Source organism: Pituophis catenifer, unplaced genomic scaffold, assembly GCF_029215685.1.
Source record: "Pituophis catenifer annectens isolate HBS135680 unplaced genomic scaffold, rPitCat1.0.hap2 SCAF_2, whole genome shotgun sequence".
Classification (NCBI taxonomy): Eukaryota; Metazoa; Chordata; class Lepidosauria; order Squamata; family Colubridae; genus Pituophis; species Pituophis catenifer.
This window is the reverse complement of record NW_027256882.1, coordinates 69,698,177-69,720,529: the sequence shown is the minus strand read 5'-3', so window position 1 is coordinate 69,720,529 and position 22,353 is coordinate 69,698,177. Positions and strand designations below refer to the sequence as shown.

The following is a 22,353-nucleotide window of genomic DNA, read 5'->3' as shown; positions in this document are numbered from 1 at the left end:
CTGCTGTCACACCCTTGGCCACGCCCACCCAGCCAGTCATTAGGGCAGAGAACCTGTTGTTAAATTATTTGAATCCCACCACTGCTGTACATACGTTCACTTAGTGACCGTTTGAAGTTACAGTGGCACTAAAAAGTGACTTGTGACTGGTCCTTGCACCTACAACTATCACAGCATTCCCACAGTCACCTGATTAAAATTCAAACCTTGGCAACTGGCATGTATTTATGACAGTTGCCACATCCTGGGGTCATGTGATCACTGTTTGCAACATTCCCAGCCAGCTTCTGACAAGCAAAGTCAATGGAGGAAGCTAGATTTGCTTAATGACATGATTCACTACAGTAATTACAGTAATTTAACTTAACAACCATGGCAGAAAAAGCCATAAAATTGGGTGTGACTCATTTCACAACCACCTTGCTTAGCTATAGAAATTTTGTACCCAATTGTAGTGATAGGTCAAGGAGTACCTGTATCATTTTTATCCTTGTATCATTGCTACTATCATGTTCTGCAGTAATAGGTTGATTCAGTTGGATTTGTTCGAGACATGACTAGTCCCTCATTTCTAGCACATCTCCCTGACATCCTCAAACTCCTAGTTTCCCATTTCACCTAATCCATTACTCTCTTTTTTCCACGCCATGCAGTATTCCCTTAATTTAGTAGAAGAAGTTCTGCCAAAATTAGCATCTCATTTTCCTGTTTAACAAGGTTGCTCTTGATAGAAAGAATGAAGGATGCCGTTATCATCCCCTCGCTGTTGACCTCTTCATATTTGATTTGGGTTTTGGAATACAGTATATGTAGGCGTAATCGGCTCTAGGAAATAATGGAGTTATTAATTACAGACAAAGGCTGCCTATTATAGTCAAGTACAATCAATGTTTGTGTGATCAATTTTTACTATATTACATACAGACTTTCCATCTTGCTTTTACACATTGTTCCTCTAGTTTGAAAACCAATTTTTATTTTTAAGAAAAAATATCTTTGTCATGAGTCTGTATCTGTATGTATCCAACATACCTGGGACTGTGGGAACACACAAAAATATCATCTACCCAAATGGAGATGGAAGTTGGAAGGTATCTTATAGGTCATGTAGTCCAATTCCTGTTCAATTTAGGAATTCACTAAACAATTTTTCTGACAGGAAATCACCCAGCCCTCCCAACTACTGGGTGTCCTTGAATGTTTTAGGTAGATTGTTTGACTGCTAAACAGCTTTTTATTGTGAGGGAATTTCTTCTAATATTCAGCCTTAACCTCATTTGTTTCCATTTCAGTTCAACATTTTTTTGTGCTGCTTTCAGTTCAACATGGAATAGTATAGACTTTTAGACATTTATAGATGGTAATCAGTCTCTCCTCTTTTCCAAGATAAGCATGTCTAGCCCTTCTAAGGGTGTCCGGGTCCCATATCATCCTATTAGGTCTCCTCTGAATTCACTTCAGCTTCTCTACATCCCTTGTCTTAGCATCAGAGTACTGAAGAATTGTTATATCCTGATTCTGGATGCAATGGCTCAGTTAACACAGCCCAAGTTTGTATAGTCCTTCATAGCTGCTATATCACACTACTACTCCTAGATCATTTTCACATGTGGTGACATCAAGGCAGATTTCTTCAAGTCCATAGCTATATATTTCATTTTCCTGCCTGATGCAAGACTTTATACTGGCCACACTTGAGCATCTTCTTGCTGAATTTGTCTCGATTGTCACTATAATTTTAATTGTGATTTTGTTCTGAGATATTTGTCTCTAGCTTGATGTCATCTGTACAGTAAATTGAATAAGCATCCATTCTGCTCTATTCTTTAGGGCATTTGTAAATTGTTGCACAGTATGGGGCCAAGCAGAGAGCCCTGGGAAATTCCCACTTGGTATTTCCCTCTAGAACAATACAAATCTATTTAAGGGTGATTTTTTTTTTTAGTCTGTGATTTTTCAACCAATTGAAAATCCACCAATGTGTAGTACTGTTAAGTATACATTTATCTGTCTTGTCCAGAGGAATATAATGAGAAGCCTTGTTCACAGTGTGCTCTATTAGTTTACCAGAGTAATCACTCTGCCATTAAAAAAAGATAAATTTAATCTGAAATGACTTGTTGACAATCCCATGCTGGCTCCTAATAATGGTAGCATTATTTTCTAAAAATTCCACAGACACAGTGCTTGACAGTCTGTTCTAATGGCTTACTCCTCCGCCCTTCTCTGATACCAAGTTGGTCTTTCTCCAACTTTCTGGCACCTTACCGATTTTGTAGGAATTTGTAAAGATTACAGTAACGGGTTTTATCATTCCTGCCAGTTCATTTGTCACCTAGAAACTCAAATGACTCTGCAGTCTTGAATTTCTTCAAGATGAGTTCTTAATATACTTTGCACTCTTCAGTTATGTTCTTCCTGCCCTTTCTTCAGTTATATCAGGAACAGCTCTTGCCCTCTTCTAATGGAAGACAGATGCAAAGAAAGTGTTATACGGTTCTGTATTCTTCCTATTTTCCTTTATTACTCCAATATCTTCCCCATGTAAGAGACCACTAGCCGTCTTATCTTCTGTTAGGAACATATTCTAAACTTACCTTCCCATCATGCTTTGCATTCCACCTAAGCCCTATCTCCTTCTGAGTCTTAGCTTGAATGGAATAGAAAATTGATAATTCCATTGTTCAAGTTTGAGCTATCAGTTTTTCATTGTCTTTAGTTAACAGTCCCATTTCCTTTTCTTAAATATTTCCTTTATGTTTTTCATCTTGTTGAACAGGTTTTTGTTCATCCCTCGATGTTGTTAGTTGCGAAGTCGTGTCCGACCCATCGCAACCTCATGGACAACTTTCCTCCAGGCCTTCCTGTCCTCTACTATCCCCCAGAGACCATTTAAACTCATGCTGACTGCTCCAGTGACTCCATCCAGCCACCTCATTTTCTGCCGTCCCCTTCTTCTTTTGCCCTCAACTGTTCCAAGCATTAGGCTCTTCTCCAGTGAGTCCTTCCTTCCCATTAAGTGGCCAAAGTATTTCAGTTTCATCTTCAAGATCTGGCCTTCTAAAGAGCAGTCAGGGTTGATCTTCTCTAGGACTGACTGGTTTGATCGCCTTGCAGCCTAAAGGACTCGTTCATCCCTATTCAGTTCTTAAAGCTTTTGTCCTTTTCAAAAAGCTTATTTGTCCCTGCCGTGTTTAGTATTGTGCTTTTTCTGGATTATCTGTACCTCTTTGACCCAAAGGTGCTTTTTAAATAGGCAACTGGACTTTCTTTGTCTTTTCTTGAAGATGTTTTGCTTCCTATCCAAGAAGTTTCTTCAGTTCTGACTGAATGGTAGAGAATGAAAGGAATATAATAATGGAAGAAATATAAATCCTTCCATTTCTCCACCATTCAGTCAGGACTGAAGAAACTTCTTGGATGAGAAGCAAAATGTCTTCAAGAAAAAAACAAACAACTTTCTTTGTCTTTTCTTGAAGACGTTTTGCTTCCTATCCAAGAAGCTTCTTCAGTTCTGACTGAATGGTAGAGAATGGAAGGAATATAATATATATTTTTTTAATTTGATTTATATGCTGCCCTTCTCCGGAGACTCAGGGCGGCTTACAATGCGTTAATATACTTTTGTATATTTATACAAAGTCAGCTTATTGCCCCCACAAACTGGGTCCTCATTTCACCTACCTTAGAAAGGATGGAAGGCTGAGTCAACCTTGAGCCTTGGAGAGATTCGAACCAGCAGTAAATTGCAGGCAGCTGTGTTAATAACAGGGTGCTTAGACCACTGTACCAGCAAGGCTCTGGTATAAATCCTTCCATTTCTCCACCATTCAGTCAGGACTGAAGAAACTTCTTGGATGAGAAGCAAAATGTCTTCAAGAAAAAAACAAAGAAAGTCCCCTTTTGAAAAAGCACCTTTGAGGCAACATGACCTGGATGACCAAGAATCTCCATAGACAAGTACCTCTGTGACTTTTTTTGGATTTCAAGCTATGATATGGCGACCAACTTTTTTTGAGTTCTTTAAAATCTGTCTTCCTGATGTTCATGACACATGACTGCCTTCTCTAGATCCCCTAGTTAACCTTGTACTCCATCTGGATATGATTGCTCTCCTCTTGGAGAGTACTTTTGCTCTATCCATCATTCCTTCCTATTGGTCAAGATTAGGTCTAGGATAGTTGACCCCTTGTTTCTTATTACACTCTCTGAAAAATGAGCTGTCAGTAAGAGAAAGGAGAAATCTCTGGATACTTCCACTTGTAGTTGAGTTAGTTTTCTAGCAAATAGCAAGCTAATTGAAGTCTCCCATTGCTACTCTAAGCTGCCTTCTTGAAGAATTGGTAAACTGGTTTAGGAAAGCATTGTTCATATCTTCTCCCTGTGGTCAACTTTGCTTAAATTCCCACAATGATACTCTATTTGTTACTCCTTTAGATTTTTTCCAAATAATTTCAGTGGATTTCTGTATCTTGTTCGAGATGTTTCACACAGGTGAAAATTAGAAAATTAAAAGGCCACCACATCAGGGAAGACAGTATTAAGACAAAACCTACTTTTTGTGCACAGAATTTCAGGTGGAATGTAAGAACAAATACATAGTTTATGTAATGCCTGCAGCTTTTGTTTAAAAAAGAAAGAGAGCTGTCTTCTGGTTGTGGAGCTTTTTTTTTTTTTAATCCTTGCAAATAATCTTATTTTTAAAGAGTTTATGACCCTTGTTCCCATTGCTTTCAATAATGCCTTTTTATTTCTCTGTTCATACTGACTGCATCATTATTTGTTAACCAAACCAAGAATTCAAGCATTGTTTTGAGAATAAAGCACAACTAACGCATGTATTGAGGGGTACATAAATTTGCTTATGGGTTTTAGTGAATTGGCCGAATTTATTTTGAGCAAAGAATGTAATTTTTTTGGCAGAAAAATCCTGAGCTCGGGTATGGAAGTTGAAGAATTATGCCATTGGCTTGAAGCATATCACAGCTATAAAATCTTTTGTGAGCCATTATGTCTTTAAGGAAGCAAAAATAGCCAAGGAGATTAATTTCATGATCTGTGAGATTTTACTATGTACATTTGATAGAGGCTGACTATTGCAATAAAACAATGGCAAGGTCTGAAGACATTCTATCTTGGAGGTATTCCAGAAAAAATCTTGTTCTGGAAATGCCCGTTTTTTTGTCACAGTTATTGAGGAATTCCAGATTCACTCATACCTCAATCAGGAGTTTAGCTTTTATCCTAAGTGAAACATAGAGGGGAGTGTCAACGTTTTTTTGGCCCATCTGTGTTTCAACTCTTGGCAGTGAAGTTGTTGTGATCACACTTTGTCTGTCATTACTTCCTTAATTATTGTGAGGGAAAAGAGAGAGATAAAGGGCACACATCAAGCACAAGAGAGGGATTTTAACTTTTCAGTACAAAGATAACCTGCAAATGGAAAAATGGAATTATAACATGCCAACAGTACCAAATAGGAAGTGCTGTATTGTAATATTCATGTTAACAGAACTTTCTTTATTCACAATTCATTATTACAGTCAACTCAGCATGCTTCCTCCATCCAAGTTTCATTTTCAAGTTATTCTCAAGGTAAATAAGGATAATTTAGATTGCTATACTATATACTATTGCTATATAGTAAAGTATAAAACGGTGTCTTATACAAGAAAAACAAAAAAAAATGTTTATAGATTTGATCTGGCAGAATTCCGAAATAAAAATAATAATGAGTAAATGAATAAGGATACAAGCCTTTCCCAGTTATACTATGTATTGTAGAATGCAAAATGGTTGAAAAAAAATTAAATTGCAAGAAAGAAAAAAAACACAGCATGATTCATACAAACACAAATATATTCACAGAGCTGGGGGACAGCCCTTATGGCAGCATGAATAACATTCTGACCCAATTAGCAGATCTAATAAGTTCCCTGTCACTTTATTTATTTATTCATCATATTTGTAGGCGCACCCATCTCACAAAATGTGAAATGTGATACATATAATTCTGAAAACATCTTTTCCCGTTTTTATATTTCCAACAAAGTATGGAGATTCTGAAAGTTGTTTGTATTGTTTTCTTCAGCCCTAATAAAGATATTCAATTGTCAATTTTGGATTTTTCCCCCATGGAAGAAGACAAGTCGGATTGCCTTTTATCTTACTATGTCAAATGTAACATCAGCAATTCTTAAAATCAATATGACAAGTTTGTGTTCATATGTCTTAACTAGAAAATAATAATGTTTGTTACTGCAAATGGCAAGGAAGGAATATGTGATCTGTCTCTCTTTTCCCTTGCTAACTTGTTGTGCATGACCCCCCCCCAACTAATTTGTTGCACTGTAAGTACAACTCCTCTTGTGGATTTAAGTTGCTGTTTTATTACTTTTATGAAAACTTAAAGCCATCATGCTTTATTGCTCATTTACTTCTGTTAATGAACACGTACCCATTAAAAAAGAGTGACAGTATGGGTAGGGGAAGGAAAAAGAGAGAATGTGTGTTGTTTCATTGCTTTCAGAGCTTTTCATAACTAGCCGAGCTTGCTGAGATCATGTATATCAGATGTTTTGTGCTATTGCTTCTACTAATACAGCATCACCACTCTGCTATGCTTGTTATGAGCAGTTGTAATAAGACAACTTGTTTAGGACAAGGCAAGCTTTAGAGCTTATCAGCTATTGTGGGTTCTTGGAAGCTGAGCACACTGCTCAAGGAAGAAGATGCTGTGTGATCCTCCTTTAACTTCATGAAGCAGGCAAAGGCCATTATTTATTTTGATCAGTGAAAATTTGAGACAGTGGTTTTGCATAAAGCCACTTATGATATCTGCCATAAATAGAACACTGGTTTGCATTTTCATATCACGATTAAGACCAACTCGGGTTAAAATACAGCCCTCTTCCTCATGTTTATTTATTCAGTCGTTATACATAGAACCTCCGAAAGAAGCATATTTTGAGATAATTTGAATGGAATGGAGAAGTAAGCCGTTGTTAAGGAAAAGAATTTCCTTCCTTCCTTCCTTCCTTCCTTCCTTCCTTCCTTCCTTCCTTCCTTCCTTCCTTCCTTCCTTCCTTCCTTCCTTCCCCCTAATGAAAACAAGGAATTAGGGCCAATTCAAATTCCTCATAGAAGCAACTAGGTCAGTCAGTTTGGCTTGCAACACTTCAGACACGATGCCTTTTGCCTTGCATTTCAAACAAACTCTATCACTAAAAAAATCCAGAATTGTTTTTTTCCAGTTAATGATCTTAAATCTCACATTTCCCAACTGTGGTTTAGAAAGATTGGGGAATAAAAACGGCCCTGCCTTGAAGTGCCTCAAGAACACGGTGCACACATTGTGGAGAGAGAATTGGTTGTTTGAGAGACTTAAAGTAAACACATGCCTATTTACACGCAAACACACACACAAACACTGACAACATATGGGAGGTTACTACCCTGTGTAATGGCGTCCTTTCTGTAACAACTATGTTGTTGAAAACAGCTGCTTTTGTACGGATAGAGATAATCTCCCACTTTTTACTTTGTGTTAATGATATTAAAATGAATTTGCAGAAGTGCTTCTCAGTGCAGTGGGTTCCTGCTATAACTGATAAATGTAAATTCAAATTATTATGAACATGTCACAGAGGACAAAAATAACTACTGTCGTTTTGTGACATAAATCGGAGCTTTTTCCCCTAACGCTACCAGCAATTTAACAGTTTCTGACCAAGTAGAGCTGGTACATTAAAACTATGGAATGCTAGCTAGGACAAAAGGAAGGAGAAGGGCCAAAGGGAAATAATTTACCTAATTAGTAACACAGGGCACGTATAAAAATCAAGATACTTTATAATTCAGATGCAAGAGAATGAGACTTAGGGAATATTCTAAGATATGGCATTAGCAGATATTACAGAAAACAATCAATTTTTTTCTGGATAAATGGAATGGATTTCAGAAGTTAATAACAATGACCAACTCCCAAACAATATTACTTTACACTTCATGCCTCCTCTCCAATCACTTTTTTAGAGCAGCTTTTTTGGCTCAGCTTTGAACTCAGAGACCTGTAGAGTGGTGAACCTCTGAAGTGTCTCATTTGGGACAGGAGTCAGGCTTGGTCTGAATCTAATACTCATCCCTTAGGAGAGTTTAGATTCCGAGGAGAAAGTTGGACAATCAGAAGATTGTCTTGCAAGTATCCTTTATTTGGGTTGTGAATCTCACTTCTTAAGGTAAATACAGAGGAAGGGCTCACTGAAAATTTCCTAGAAGTACAACTGCTTTGTCCAATCTGAAATACTATTTTTTTTTTTTAAAAAAAATTCAATTGTCCTCAAACTATCAAACCATTGCCAATTGGGTCTTGTGTTTTCATGTGATTTGCGTGGCCATTAAGCAAATCTCTATCCTCAATTGCAAGCAATCCGTTGACAGTAATAACCGTTGGTAACAGCTGGTGAATAATCTTGATTGAAGATAATATTTTCATTTGTGCACACTTATTTTTAAGAAATATGAGTACAAATTGTAATCCATATTCTATATACAGTACTATTCAGAGGATAAACAGTACTTGCCCTGTGCTTTTAATATCCACAAGAGCTGTATTAATGAAACATGGGACATAAATCTATTTAATTTTCATTTATTATTCATATTTTGCCATCAGTATAAAACACTTTTCGGAATAATGAAATGAAAAATCTTTGCCCTGAAACACTTATTTCACAAGAGGAAGGTGGGTGTTTGCTTTGGAGGTGTTCACTTTAGTTTTGTTTACCTGTTTGGAAAAATATGGAAACTGAACAGTGTGTCAGTAGCCCAAATAATACAGTTTTTTGCCTGCCTATGTTCAGATGTTTCCTGAGTATAAGTATGGAACTGAGGCACCAAGTAGACTACAACTGTAGCTAAATAAAAATATTTCTCTGCTCGATTCCCTATAGATCAGATGTCCTGCTCAAATTTAGTAATTTATTTTCTGCTTCATGATTAGATATACCATATGACCCAATTCCATTGCTAAATCTCAGGGACAGACGGTAACATTTATAGCCATATGTAGAAAGTGCAAAAGATCAAGTTTTCCTGTAGGCCTGTTTGCTATGCTCAGATTTAGCCAGGAGGAATCTGGCAATTAGTCCCAGGTCAAATCAGAAGCGTTTTGGCAATTCCTGTTTAGCGATGGAGATAGGATGCTTATTGGATAAAATTTTAAAATCTAATGGCATGTAAGTATACAAGGTGAGGGATTTTTTAAAAAATCATGTCTTTTCTTGAAAATTGTACAATGCAACTGTATTGTAAATGTTAAAAAAAGCGTTATCCTCTGTTATAATGTAGTTTCTTTTTTTCTGTATGTTCCTGGCTTTAAATTTACTGTGACAAATATGCTGATGTTGATCAGATATCATTAATAGCTTCTATATTTTCTGTGGTCCTATCAAGATAGATTGCACTGTAAGGAATCTGCAATGCCTATGAAAATACAGTATTTAAATAATAAATTAGTCTGCGGATGTTCCTTGAGTTGATGTCTGCAGAAAACCAAATACACATAGTCCTCAGTTAACAATTGTCCTGTTTAGCAGCCATTCAACTCATGACAGTGCTGAAGAAGTAGGTTTACAATCAGCCTTTGAACTTACAATAATTAAAACATCCTCATATAGTTATATAATTGCAAGTTGGGTGTCTGGCAACCAGCACACATATATGACAGTCGCAGTGTCTCACAGTCATGCCATTGCCTTCATAGCCAGCTTCCAACAAAGTCAGAGGGAAGCAGACTGTAAAACACAAGTCCCAATCACGGAATGTCACACTTAATGACTGCAGATTATTCTCTTAATGATTGCAGTGGAAGCTGTGTCATAAGACAGCAGGTATGGTCACATGATGTTTCACTTAATGACTGCTCAGTGATGGAATTGCTGGCTCAATTGCTGTCATTAAGTGGCAACTAATGACAGCCTTCATAAACTGCTTATCTGGATCAGTCTTCTCCCTACTATTGAATGTTGGTACTTCGGTCCCATAGGCCCAAAGTGGTATGACAGTAGCTTTCTTTGTTTCAGTAAATTTGATGTGATACTAGACAAGAGAACTGTGAGCCAATTGTTCTCTTTCAATATTACATTTAATGAATGCATGGGCCGGAATTTGAGTCAGATTTGGAGCAATAGGAGAGCAAGATGGAAAGAGAAGAGAAAACTTCTGGATTTAACCATTAGTAAATGCGTCCCCAAACTGTTATCCATGCATTTTAGTACCCTGTCCTGGCTTGACTGTTTTTATTATTCACATCTTGTATGCACAGAAGTGCACGACTACATTGAAAAACAGGACAGAAAGCAATTCTGATGTTTCCTGGCACTCAAATTATTATTATTTTTTACTGACACTTTCCTGAACGTTTGTGTTTTGTCCATGAACAAAGGCACAGGCTCAATGGATTGAACAATAAATAGTCAAGAGAAAGAGAAAGATCAATTCCAGTATTATTTGAAAACAAGATCAGTTGATTCATGATCTCAAAATTTGGGGGAAATTTGAAATAAACCTTACAAGTAAAATTGTAAATTACATGTATTTCATGTATGCAGTCTTTGAGAATATCTGTTCAATAAGTGGAATTTCTAGAATAGGCTGCTTTTAATGAATTGACAATTTAACAGACAAAATATTAGATATCCACAGTGTGAGCTTTTTAAATAGTTAAGTATTTGAAAAAAGTAGATTCACTGGATGGGAGGACATAGCTAAAAGGATTTAAAGGGCCATATTCTTGTTTTGTACACTAAATTCTGAGATTTGGACTCAGATTCCTACAAAGAGAAGATGTCTTCACATGTAATTAGAAATAAACATTAAAAAGTGACTATTGGTCATTGCATTTATTTGTTGGCTATACCCCATGATTTGGTCTGTTACATGTCCAATGTCACACTTGATTCTGTACCTGATTTTCCTAATTTTGCTGTATCATTAAAATACTCTGATGTAACTTGCTGTGTTTTCTCTTCCTCAGGTCCAGGCCAATGTAGAGAAGTCTTTGACACTCTTTGGGCAGCTCTTGAACAAAAAGCACTTCCTGTTAACTTTTATTCGAACCTTGGAGGCCCAACGCAGCTTCTCCATGCGTGACCGGGGTAATGTGGCCTCTTTAATTATGACAGCCCTACAGGGTGAGATGGAATATGCCACTGGAGTGCTGAAACAGCTTCTCTCAGATCTGATTGAAAAGAATTTGGAGAGCAAGAACCATCCCAAATTGCTCTTGAGGAGGTGAGCATTTATATAGGATCCTCTTAGTAAAAGGATTTGTGTGGATTCTCATTGATGTCAGGGTATTTTGTGTTTTTCAACAATTCTGACCATAGATTTAGCACTAAAATAATAGATTGTCACCCATAAATAGTTATTTTCATATCTGAGTATTTCTCTAAAACAGAGTGATTGCTATTAGATGGAATATTCATCAAACTGAGCAAGTAGGGGAGACTTTTTTGGCCTTTAGTATTTCAATTATGAATTTGAACATTTATGAGTGTGGTAAAAACTTAGAAGCTAGAATATTTTCATATCTTTGCAAGTCAAATATCAAAACAAGGTGACAAACAGATTGGAGGAAATGTTTGTTTCAGTAGACAGAGATATCAGATTTCTGTTAAATGTGAGAACAGACAGTTGAGTGTGTCAGCATCTCTTTTAAATGAGATTTTAATGTAGAAGTCTTCATTATGCACCATTTTCAACAATATCTACTCTGTGTTAACATTCTCTGCAGAATAATTATATGCTTTATTAAATGAATAATAAGTTTCTGTGGGGGGGATGGGTATAACCATGAAAATGTGATGTAAAAAAATCAAAGGGAAAATAAGTTTTAAAAAACTTTGGAAATGACCATGTAAATTATTGTACAGCATTGAAAGGACAAATGTATGCTTGATTTGCAATAGTGGCTTACTGCTGTGTTTTATTTGTTAGCATTTGAGTTTGTTTTGTTTTTTTTACTCAACAGAAGGCAAACAAAAGGAATAGAGGATTTTGCAATTTGCTCTCTTTTTCTTCCTTCTTTCAACTTATTTCCTTCCTTTCTTCCATTTTCCTTTCTTGCGGGTTACCACTACTGTGCCACATACCGTGTTTTCCCGAAAATAAGACCCTGTCTTATATTTTTTTGAACTCCGAGATAAGCACTTGGCCTTATTTTCGGGGAGGTCTTATTATTTTGGGGCACGTGGAGCAAGACGGGGCTCCTCTTGCCATTTTACCTGATTTCCAGCTCTGTCTCCCTGATCCTAACCAGAGGAAATGGTGGGGACTGGCTGCACATGCGTTTAAATATTTTTGGGGAGGGCTTTTGGGGGAGGGCTTATTATCCGGGGAGGGCTTATTTCCGAGGAAACATGGTAGATACTGTATTTTTATAAAAGTCTCTAAATCCGGGGTTGATTAGTTCGTCACAAATAACATCTATTGCAAAGTTTCTGTCTTTCAGTGGTATTTGTTTCTGATGGTTGGTAGGGAGCAAGCCATTATTATTTTACACATCCTCTTTCTGCATGCAGTGCATCAGGCCTCTCTTTGCCATGTTATTCTTTCCCAATTGTTTCTTCAAGACTGCTTCTTCAACCTCTAAGAAGTGATTGTTTCAGAATAAAATAAGCAGATTTTCCTGAGTATTATCTCAGCACAGGCGGGAAATGAGTACATGTCAAGAGCGTATTCCATTTCCTTCATGTGTCTGTTCTGCTCCATCAGGTTTTTAAACCTTAGCCAGATAGGTTTACTGAATTATAGCCCAATGCATCCTGGGAAAAAAAAACTAACTGCAGGATAAAAAATTATTACATGTGTACTATAATATAGATTTGCTAAGTTCTTTTTTCTTTTTTTTCTTTTTTGAGCTTTTAACAATCCACTTTTGCAAAGGTTAATTTCCTTATCCACTTAGGGTTTAGATCAGTTCACAGATGAAATAGTAGTTTTATTTGTTGTACAAAAACAGGTTTATAAAGAACATTGCCATGTACATACAGTAAGGTAGATTCATGTTCATAAACATGTAGTGGACATATCAAATAGTGGAATTGCCAAACGGATCTTCTCATGCATTCAGTTAATTCATGTGTCTGAGTGTTTGAAGTCATATGTCAGCTACTTCAAATAGTAATTTAATTGTGGCAATCTGAACTGTCACATATAATCTTTCCGTTAGCTGGATGTAGCAGTGTGACATTACTAAAACAATGCCCATTTTTTGCATGTTTTTAAAAGAAGGAAAACGGAAGTTGGGGACGGATATATGATTACACATTAGAAGGATTTCTTTTGGAACTTGGTACTGTTTCTTATATTATTACATTGGGACAAATGATTCTTTGCTACACTTTTATTCAATGGGGAAACCTCAGTGAATTCTGGCTTCTAGATATAATCACATATATTATCCTTTCTTAAATCTGTAAACAGTATATGCCTCCTAAAGATAATGTATAAAGTAAGCCCACATTGTGAATACTGTCAACTTCATTATCAGCTTATCCCTAAAGAGGCTGGGTTCTGAACATTTTACTTCTGGTATGTATGTATGTATGTATGTATGTATGTATGTATGTATGTATGCATGCATGTATGTATATGTGTGTCAATATCAATATATTCTAGAACTGAAAAATAGATTCAAGATCACAAGACAACAGAGAAAGAAAAAGTTAGTTTTGAAGAAGAGACAGCAAATGTTAAAATATTATTGTTGTGTGCTGCCCAGAGTCGCTTTTGGTGAGATTGGCAACTAGGCAACATTGATAGATAGATAAATAATGTGGTCTCGATGTGTACAGTATCATTCATAAAGTTTATTTCCCCAGTCCTGATCTTATAGTCTTTTCCTGTATCACTTCCTGCATAGGAAATGAAAGTTTTATTCTAGATCTAGAACTTTCTTCCTCTGAGCTATTCTCAAGCTAGATTTTGCCTTTACATCAAGCCTTAACATTCATGTTCTGTGAAATCTGTATTATAAAATGTAGTCCTATGGACATATGGCAATCTAATAATTAAGCCTTGACTACAGAAAGCCATCTCAGAACAGTGGCAAAAACCTGAATATTGTTATTTTTATTCAGAGCCAAGTTTATTCCAACAATTGGATTTATAAAACTATCTGAGCTATTTCAGACTTCTCCCTCTCCTCCCCTCTCTTTTTAAGGGACACACATTTTTTCCACACTAGCGTTTCTATCATGCTGAATGCAAGCTGTCATTCTTTATCTTATAACCAGGCTGCATACCAGAAGGGAAGGAGAGGGATTTATTTAGAATATCTACTAGTTGGGAAGTAGAAATTAGGTCATTTGTGTTTAAATTTGAATCCAACAATTTCCACTCCTACCCTTGTCACAACTTACCAGGCCTATTTTTGTGAGGAAAGCAAACGAGGGATATAATAGGCAGAAAGCCAAAATGTGAAGACATTGTCTTCATTTGGTCAAGGCAGAAGGTGGTCAGGAAATAACATTTTCCATGGTCCTGTTCTGTTCAGAACAATCTGCACTACTTAACTGCTCCTTTCTGCCTGATGCTCCTTTGTTTTATGTAGACTACTCAGAATCCATGTAGCTTCTAGACTTAGAGAATTGGAATTTAGATTGTGGTGATTTTGTTATTTTTCAATAACACTCTTTCCCCATTTCCTTATAGCAATGAAAAAGCTGTTACCTTCTTGAGGTCATTAGTGTTGCTTGTGCTTTTGTGATCATTTGAATATGAAATAGCTGATCTGATGATTAATAGATGGAGCAGTCAAAAAAAAGTATAAAGAAACAATTTCAATCAGAACCACCTGCATTTTTTCATGCTGAATAAATGTGCATAGTTTAAATGTTTGATAAATATGTTAATCTTAATGTTTACAACAGACATATTCATATCTCTGTTGTAAACACTTAAGCTTCTTAACTCACTTGATGCTATATGAGCTTTTTAACCCACATGTCCTTTTGGATGTCTCACTTTAATATATTTTTTCCCAGTGGTAAAAGGCAAGAACCAGAAGAGAGAGAGTGTCCCTATCTGGGATTTGCAAATTGATTTAAGTCCTTTGATTGTTTCTAAGAAACAAAGATGGATTTTGAGAACTGGAGGAATCTACCCATCCTTCATTACTGTTTCATACTCATACTTTGCCCTCAGTGATTAGTGTTGTATTCTGGGTGGAGGTTTCCTCTTAGTGACCATTGGGTAATCCATCGCATGATATTTAATGTAAGTGGTTGCTGTCTTGTTAATAGCATTTAACATTAATAGCCTTATTTGTGGTTTTTACAGAGTTCTTTCCAACATAAATATTTCACTGCTATTCAAGTTTTAAATTTGTTCAGGATTTGTCTGCATTCTACAATGCAGTGGGTATAAGTGTGTAGAATTTATAGAAAACTTGTAAATGTGACTTCCTTCATCTCTGCTTTCTATTTCTATGAATTGATGATAAGATGCCTAAATTGGGTTCTGAATTACAACATTCTGTGGATCCTCTCAAGTACCCTATATTACTCTGAATGATTTGATGATGGTAGACCGAAACTTTTTATTCCGAATAGTATGTAGCTTATAGAGAGAGGACCCTGTTTCACTGGAATGGACTGAATGGAGCCAAACTGGAATTGGCTATTATTAAGATTATCCATTAATGTTACATAATAACCTCAGTATTCCTTTTTGTTTTAAACTTATTGCCTTTCAAAATTTGACTGTTTAAATCTTTAAGACAAATAACTAAATGTTTTAAGACTTCAAGGGATCACAGACTTCTGAAATTTCTTGTCATCATATTTACTTTCTATTTTTCTTACAGGACTGAGTCAGTGGCTGAAAAAATGCTGACCAACTGGTTCACATTCCTTCTGTATAAGTTCCTAAAGGTAAGAAAGTTACATTGTGTGAACCACACTAAGAGTGTCTGGGAGAAGGATGAGATACCCATTTGTCAAAATATTTTATCTGTTGAAAGTTGACAGTATATTTGGCTAAAATACTATGCTGTGAATCAAGAACTCAGCCCTCAGATTTCTGAGGGCTGGTACTAAGTACAACTCAGATTTCATTTTCTACAAAAAAGAATAACAACATTGAGCTGTTTTCCATCCCTTGCTAAAACCTTTTGTTACAAAACCTAATGCTATAAATGTTTAAAATGTTCAATATATTATTTTAAAATCTTTTCTCTTGGTGCAATCCGAAGGTTCTGCTTTGATTTAAAAAAATCTCCATTTTCCACCATTTTTAATCTTCATTATGAATTGGTTTGTGCAAAGTTGTTTTGAATCCATCTGCGGCACTGATGGATATGTTGGATTAAATACACATGGAGAAGAGAGCTACTGAGAACTTATTTAGGTAAAATACATCATGAATTCAAGAAAAAAGGGACCCCCTGTCAGCCCCCCCAAACCAAAAAGGAAACATAGTTATTTCTAAGGAGTTTCCATTAATGTTTGTTGCCTTTAGACAGAAAATTTGTCAAACTGAAACAATTACTTGCATCATTAAAGATACATTCTGAGAACTTCTATGTAGAAACTGTCTTGACTCGCTTTCTTCCAACCATACTATTTACACTTTGCTATCTCTTGTTCCTCTGGAATGTCGCCTCCTTCCTACTGGGAATCCAGACTACATTCCACCACACCAACCTCTCAAGAAACTCTGGAACCAGAGTTATAATAATAATTTACAGGATTCTTATGGTAGTATTGTGGTCCTGCTGATGGGTGTTTTTTCTTTTGATAATCACTTAGCATGTCATTATTTTTCATTGGTTCAGTTTTCCCTAGCAAAATCAGTAGGCATGAATAAAATTCTGATTCTTTCAGCACAGAGAATGTTTTTAATATTGCCTGAAGTAAAGCTTTGAACTGCTGTACTGCAAATGAACTTAAAACTTTTGGAGCACATGGTGTGTTAAAGGAATTTTGAGGCACAGAAGGATTCCTAGGTTAATGGCAGCTACAGATCTATAAATCAAAAGTGATGCCTAAATAATAGGGTTTTGCCAGAGTTTTACTCAGTGAGTTGCTATGCCACAGAGTAGAGCTGCTTTTTGAAGAATACCATCCCTTGTTAAAATAAAGGAAGCTTGGCTGCTTTCCAGAACAAGTAGAAAGCTATGCAGATGGCAAGCAATCACAACTGAGAGGAACTTAATACCATTGGTCACAGGCATTCTACTCCTTGCTTCTAGGGACATCCTGTATCCTTGAAAATTTCTACATTGCTGTAGAATGTATAACGATTTGGAAAGGAATAAGAACAACAAACTTTTGCCTCTCTTTAAACATCTTTTCTGATATTGTTGTTTTAAATTATCCAAATATAACTACACAATTTATTTTATTCTGGCTGTGTTTTTATACAGTATAATAATTGGCAGGAACCAAGTAAGGGACTGACTTGTTTGATCCATGGTGGTGAAGTCATGGAACATAAGTATCTGCACAAAGGATGGATGGAAATTTAGCAAAAAAACAGAAACCTGTTTATATTACACTGGTAGTACAACTAACAGCAAATTCTCAGTTATATGTACTATCTGAAGCTGATGATAAGTTTTACTTCTCCTGTCAGGGAGAAATTGTTTAGCTGGTAGATTTGTCACAAGTGTACTGTTACCATACTTTGTATATTAAATGTAGAAACCATAAATACGGTCATGACTTACAATTTATTACATACTGTGCTTCAACATAGGATTCAAACAAAGGAGAATGAAATATAGTAAATATGCCTCAAACTGCTTATGGAATGTTCCAAGAGCTGGTCTGGTATTTCTTTTTTTTTTAAAGAATAATGGTACATTCCCACTTCTTTCAAATATATCCTGATCCAAACTCCAGAAATAGGTAAAATGTATTTCCAAGTTGTGAATTTCTCACAGATTTCCCTTGCTTGCAGTTGTCAAGTTCCAAAACCCAGCTCGCCACCATGGGGCTATCAGTCATGTTGCTGCTACTTGGTTTTATTTTCCTGAGAGCTATAGTAAACCAGACAGTTAAAAGAAAGAAGCAAAAATCAGATTGGTCAAAAATGGACCAGCTTTCCTAATCCATCACTCGTTGTCATCTTTACACCCTATATACCTGAGGATTTTCAGTAGAAAAGAGTAATGTTTGCAAACAACAGCTCTCATAAACGAATGTCTGGAGAAAAGATTCATGCAATAACAGTGGGGGCGCTTATAGGGACATAATAAAAGTGTGTTACCGGTCTTGTGGTATAAAAAAAGAGGAAAAAATAAGAGTGATCTCCCAAGTCTTGCTTCATCTAAAATGTTAGGCAAACATGTCTTGCCAGTCAGGTTTCTGATGTATTAAGAAAGAAAAGACCCATCTTCTTTTCTTTCTCTCTCTCTCTTTTTTTTCCCCCTCTTGAGAGGTTTTAGTGGGTGAATATTGCAAATATTTGTCAAATAAGAAGGCATGGTTAAGATGTTTAGAAAAGGCTTTGCAAGCAAGCAGAATGTCAGCGGGTTTTGTTTTATAATCTCTTAGCCCAAACTTGTGCAGGCAAATCAAGCAAGTAAAAATATCTATATTTTCACGTAGACAGCAAATTTTCGTGAAAACATGTCACTCGGGGATGCTGACAGGGCTCTGATCTTCAGGGGGGGTCCATATCTTTGATCCAACAATGACTGACGATCAGAACAGCAGTGCCAAGGAAGGCTTTCTAAGAAGCTCTCTGACTTTTCATACAGGATGCCACAGGGCAAATTTGTATTTATAGTCTTGCTGGCTGTTCTGTCATCAAATTGGGGGAAAGTATTCCCAAAGGTATAACTGTGTGGGTCACATGGGATTATATATTCCCTTGTGACCACTATATAATAACACGTCCAGGCCTGTGAAACAGAGAAAAGCTAGCTTGCCAAAATAATACATTGATTCAATCCCACTGAGAGATGAGAACAACATATTTTTTCTTCACTCCCCCATTTCCCATTTAGCTGTCTCTGCTGCAGAAAAGGTGGGAATAACCAGCTTCAAGAAATCAGCAAGCTTTGGGACTGGTGGTTTTGTTGAGGCCTCAAGTGCCATTTATCAGCATCCTAATGAGCCATCCTAGGGAAACAGGAAAGCGAAACAGATAAAGAGGAGCATTGAAAAATGCACAATATTAGGTGCCTGATGAGCTAAATCTCATCAATAAGACACTGTGTGAGCATTAGCTATACTGCCTCAGGCCTCTGCATAGGCACAGGCATTCACATGCCAAGCTCATACGTCTCTCTGATTCCTATAGTTTCACCTCATTCTTCCTTTCTCCACGTATATTGGCTTGCAACTCATTGAGATCCTAGCGAATGTAGCTATTGATTATGTTACTCAGGGACACTAGGTCAGCAGATGGCTATTCCATAACAAAATACACTTAACTGTATTTTGGGGTAGGAATCATCAGCATCATGTAGACATCATTATAAACACAATAGCAAGTTGTCTGTAGGATTTTTCATTGTTTTATTTTTGTCATTGGTTCCTTTTCTAGATGAACTGAGCTTGAAACCACAAGCTCATTTTATAAAATGCATCCTATATTGGCTGCAGGAGCATTCCTAATCATTTGACATAATGGAATTTTTAGATCTGTGTCCTTAAAAGATTGAGCAGCAATTTTTTTTATGACCCTAGAGGAAAGTGCTATATACATGAACGCAGTTCCCTCTTCAGTTATGAAGTGTTATTTCTAATGTTTCTGATCAGGACTTAATCCCTGCTGCTTAGAAAAGGGAGAAAGGTTTGAGGTTGTTATAAAAAGATGTCAGGGTATATGTCCCCCTTTTTAACAAAATGATGGTGGTGGATGTGTTTATGAAGAAGAAAGAGGGATGTAGAGCTCTAAGCAGCCTGAAGCAGAATTTAGAATTTAAATGGAGGGAAACTCAGTGAATTGTGCTTTAGTGGGTTCCCTTTGGTTTAGTTTATGTTCCTATCAAGGCAGCATATTGTGCTAGGAATGGATTTATTTATTTATTATTTTAGTTTGTTTGTGAAATATACTTAGTTTTTTTAAACAGGGCTTTTCCAAGGCTGCCTGTGGTTTAGCTATGCCCAAAATAATTATAAAAACCAGTATCTAAAATGACCTAATTGGTACACTGGAAGCTATAGCAGCCTCTGAAGCTACTGACAGTTCTGCATAGTTGAACTTAAGACATTAATCTTTGGAACAGAAAGCCAGGACCAGTTTTGCCATTCATGAGCAGAACTTAAAGGCCTCCAGGGAAGTCTGATATGGACAGGGTTAGTAGGTATGCAACACATTCTGGTAACTATCCTGTTTAGTCTGTGTATCTTTCATTAGAACAGACAAAGCAATTCTGTTTTTTGATGTTGGAAAACTAATCAAAATAGCCAAATGCCAAAATGGGTTATCTGGAGTCATTGGGAGGTAACAATCCATGAATAACAAAGAGCTGGCTAATACATTATTCGGCATAAGACTGAATTGCTGAAAGCCAATCACATTGGTTTTCTAGATAGATGCAATGGCCTCATTTTATATGGCTTAATCCCTATTAGTTTGAAACTCTACTCTGCTTTTTAGTAAGCCTGTGTCAAATTCTGCTACTTCCCACTTCAAATAAATATTGAATCTACTAATTTTTTTCAAAAAAAAAAATTCTTCCACTGTTGCTTGATGAAGATAGATATACAAGTTCAGAGTCAGAAAGCCCAAGATCATCAGTTAACAAATATAAAGTAATTAACAGGTTAATCCAGAGCTTTAAGAACTGCAGAACTTTTCTTTTTATTGTTCATTGCACGATGCATACTATCTCTCAAACCTCTCTAGAATAAGAATGGCAAATGGGTTAGTCCCCAGAGGTGCTTTTGAACAAGCAATCCACTGCTCTTATGAGCATTTTAAACAGCCCTGATGAAAAGGCAGGCACAAACAGCCCCAAAGCAATGCGTGGCTTGTCAGCTGACTGCAAGTGGTAGAAAACGATATGCCAGACAAACACAATAGACAAACGAGATGTGACCAAGGAGCCATCTTCAATTTATCCTCGGCCTAGACTTGCATTTTTCTGGCTGAGCGGTTTGCAGTGACCTTTTATGAGCAATCAAAAACTGCCTGGGAAGAAACTTTATATTTTTGGCTTCACCTGAAAGGAGAGAGAAGGACTAAAACGGGAGCATTTTCTAGGATGGATCATAATTGCCATGTGTGCCTGTTAACGGATGGTCATCATTTGGCTTGTGCATTACGAGGAGACAAGACAGTTATTAATAAACAGCGCAGCACCCACATTTCTTTCCCCCCAAGCAGACTTAATGAAGCCAAGTTTGCAAATGAAACATAATTTCAAAGACAGGCGTGTTGTCGGAAGGTCTAGGGATGATGTATGCCTGTTCCTGCTCGTTAGCAGCTGTCTCTTTAATTACTGCAGATGCTAACGAGATGCTAACAGCATATGGTGACAGAGAGAGCGGGCTCACTTTGCACCAAAGTAGAATTTGTTGTGCTGGTGGCCACCGGAATAAGAGGAGACTCCATAGAGGTAATGTAGAATATTGCCTCTGGGTTCCTAACATCTCATAATTTGAAGTTGTTCAAAGTACTGCAATATTTTGGGAATTAACTACATAGCAGCGTTACAGATCAGATCTATAATAATCTATAAATGTTGGAGACCTTATCTTTCTTCCCAGATGGCAGTTCTTGGAATAGTACCCTTCCTCCTTTGAATAATTTCTCTTTTAGCCTAATAATTTTAAACTCTTCATTGCTACTCCTTTCTCTCATAAACAATCCAGCCCCTTGTCAAATATCTCTTATTGCATAATATCGCACCCTTCAAAGTTTCTAATTTTTTCTTTCTTTCATCTAAGCACTGTGACCTAGCACATTTCCCTTAACTGAAATCTGAGTACTTTATTTTTCTTACACTTCTAAAAAAGCAGGACATAGATAAGGTTGCCTCTTTCAGAGTAGAGTAAATTGTGTTGCTTTTATCAGTGCAGGGAAGCTGACTCGTTGATTATGTATTTGCTTTTTTATATAATAAGAACAGCAGAGAACACCTAGAGAAATGAACTAGGAACTATAGAGGAAACAACAGGAAGCATTTATTTCAAACCATCAGACGATTGTCTAGTTGACCTCATTACTATCAAATATGGAATCTAGCAGCACGACTAATAACATTTTTTAAGGAATAAAAGAAATTTACAGGACTTAATTGAAATACAGATTAATGTAGAATATTGGAGTGGGGAAATTCACAGTTGAGTTGAGAAATTTGGAGGAGATATTGGAGCTGCAAGTTTGTCTCTG

At 36.6% G+C, this 22,353-nt stretch overlaps 1 protein-coding gene across 4 annotated transcripts in view; it reads left to right on the top strand.

Moving 5' to 3' along the window:
* Positions 1 to 22,353, top strand: part of PLXNA1 (plexin A1) — a 334,967-nt gene that overhangs the window by 277,896 nt on the left and 34,718 nt on the right. For all 4 annotated transcript variants that reach the window (XM_070936901.1, XM_070936902.1, XM_070936904.1 and 1 more), the window contains 2 exons: positions 11,036 to 11,292; positions 15,869 to 15,935. In XM_070936901.1, the coding sequence (XP_070793002.1) occupies positions 11,036 to 11,292; positions 15,869 to 15,935 (324 nt within the window). The remainder of the gene's footprint in view (positions 1 to 11,035; positions 11,293 to 15,868; positions 15,936 to 22,353) is intronic.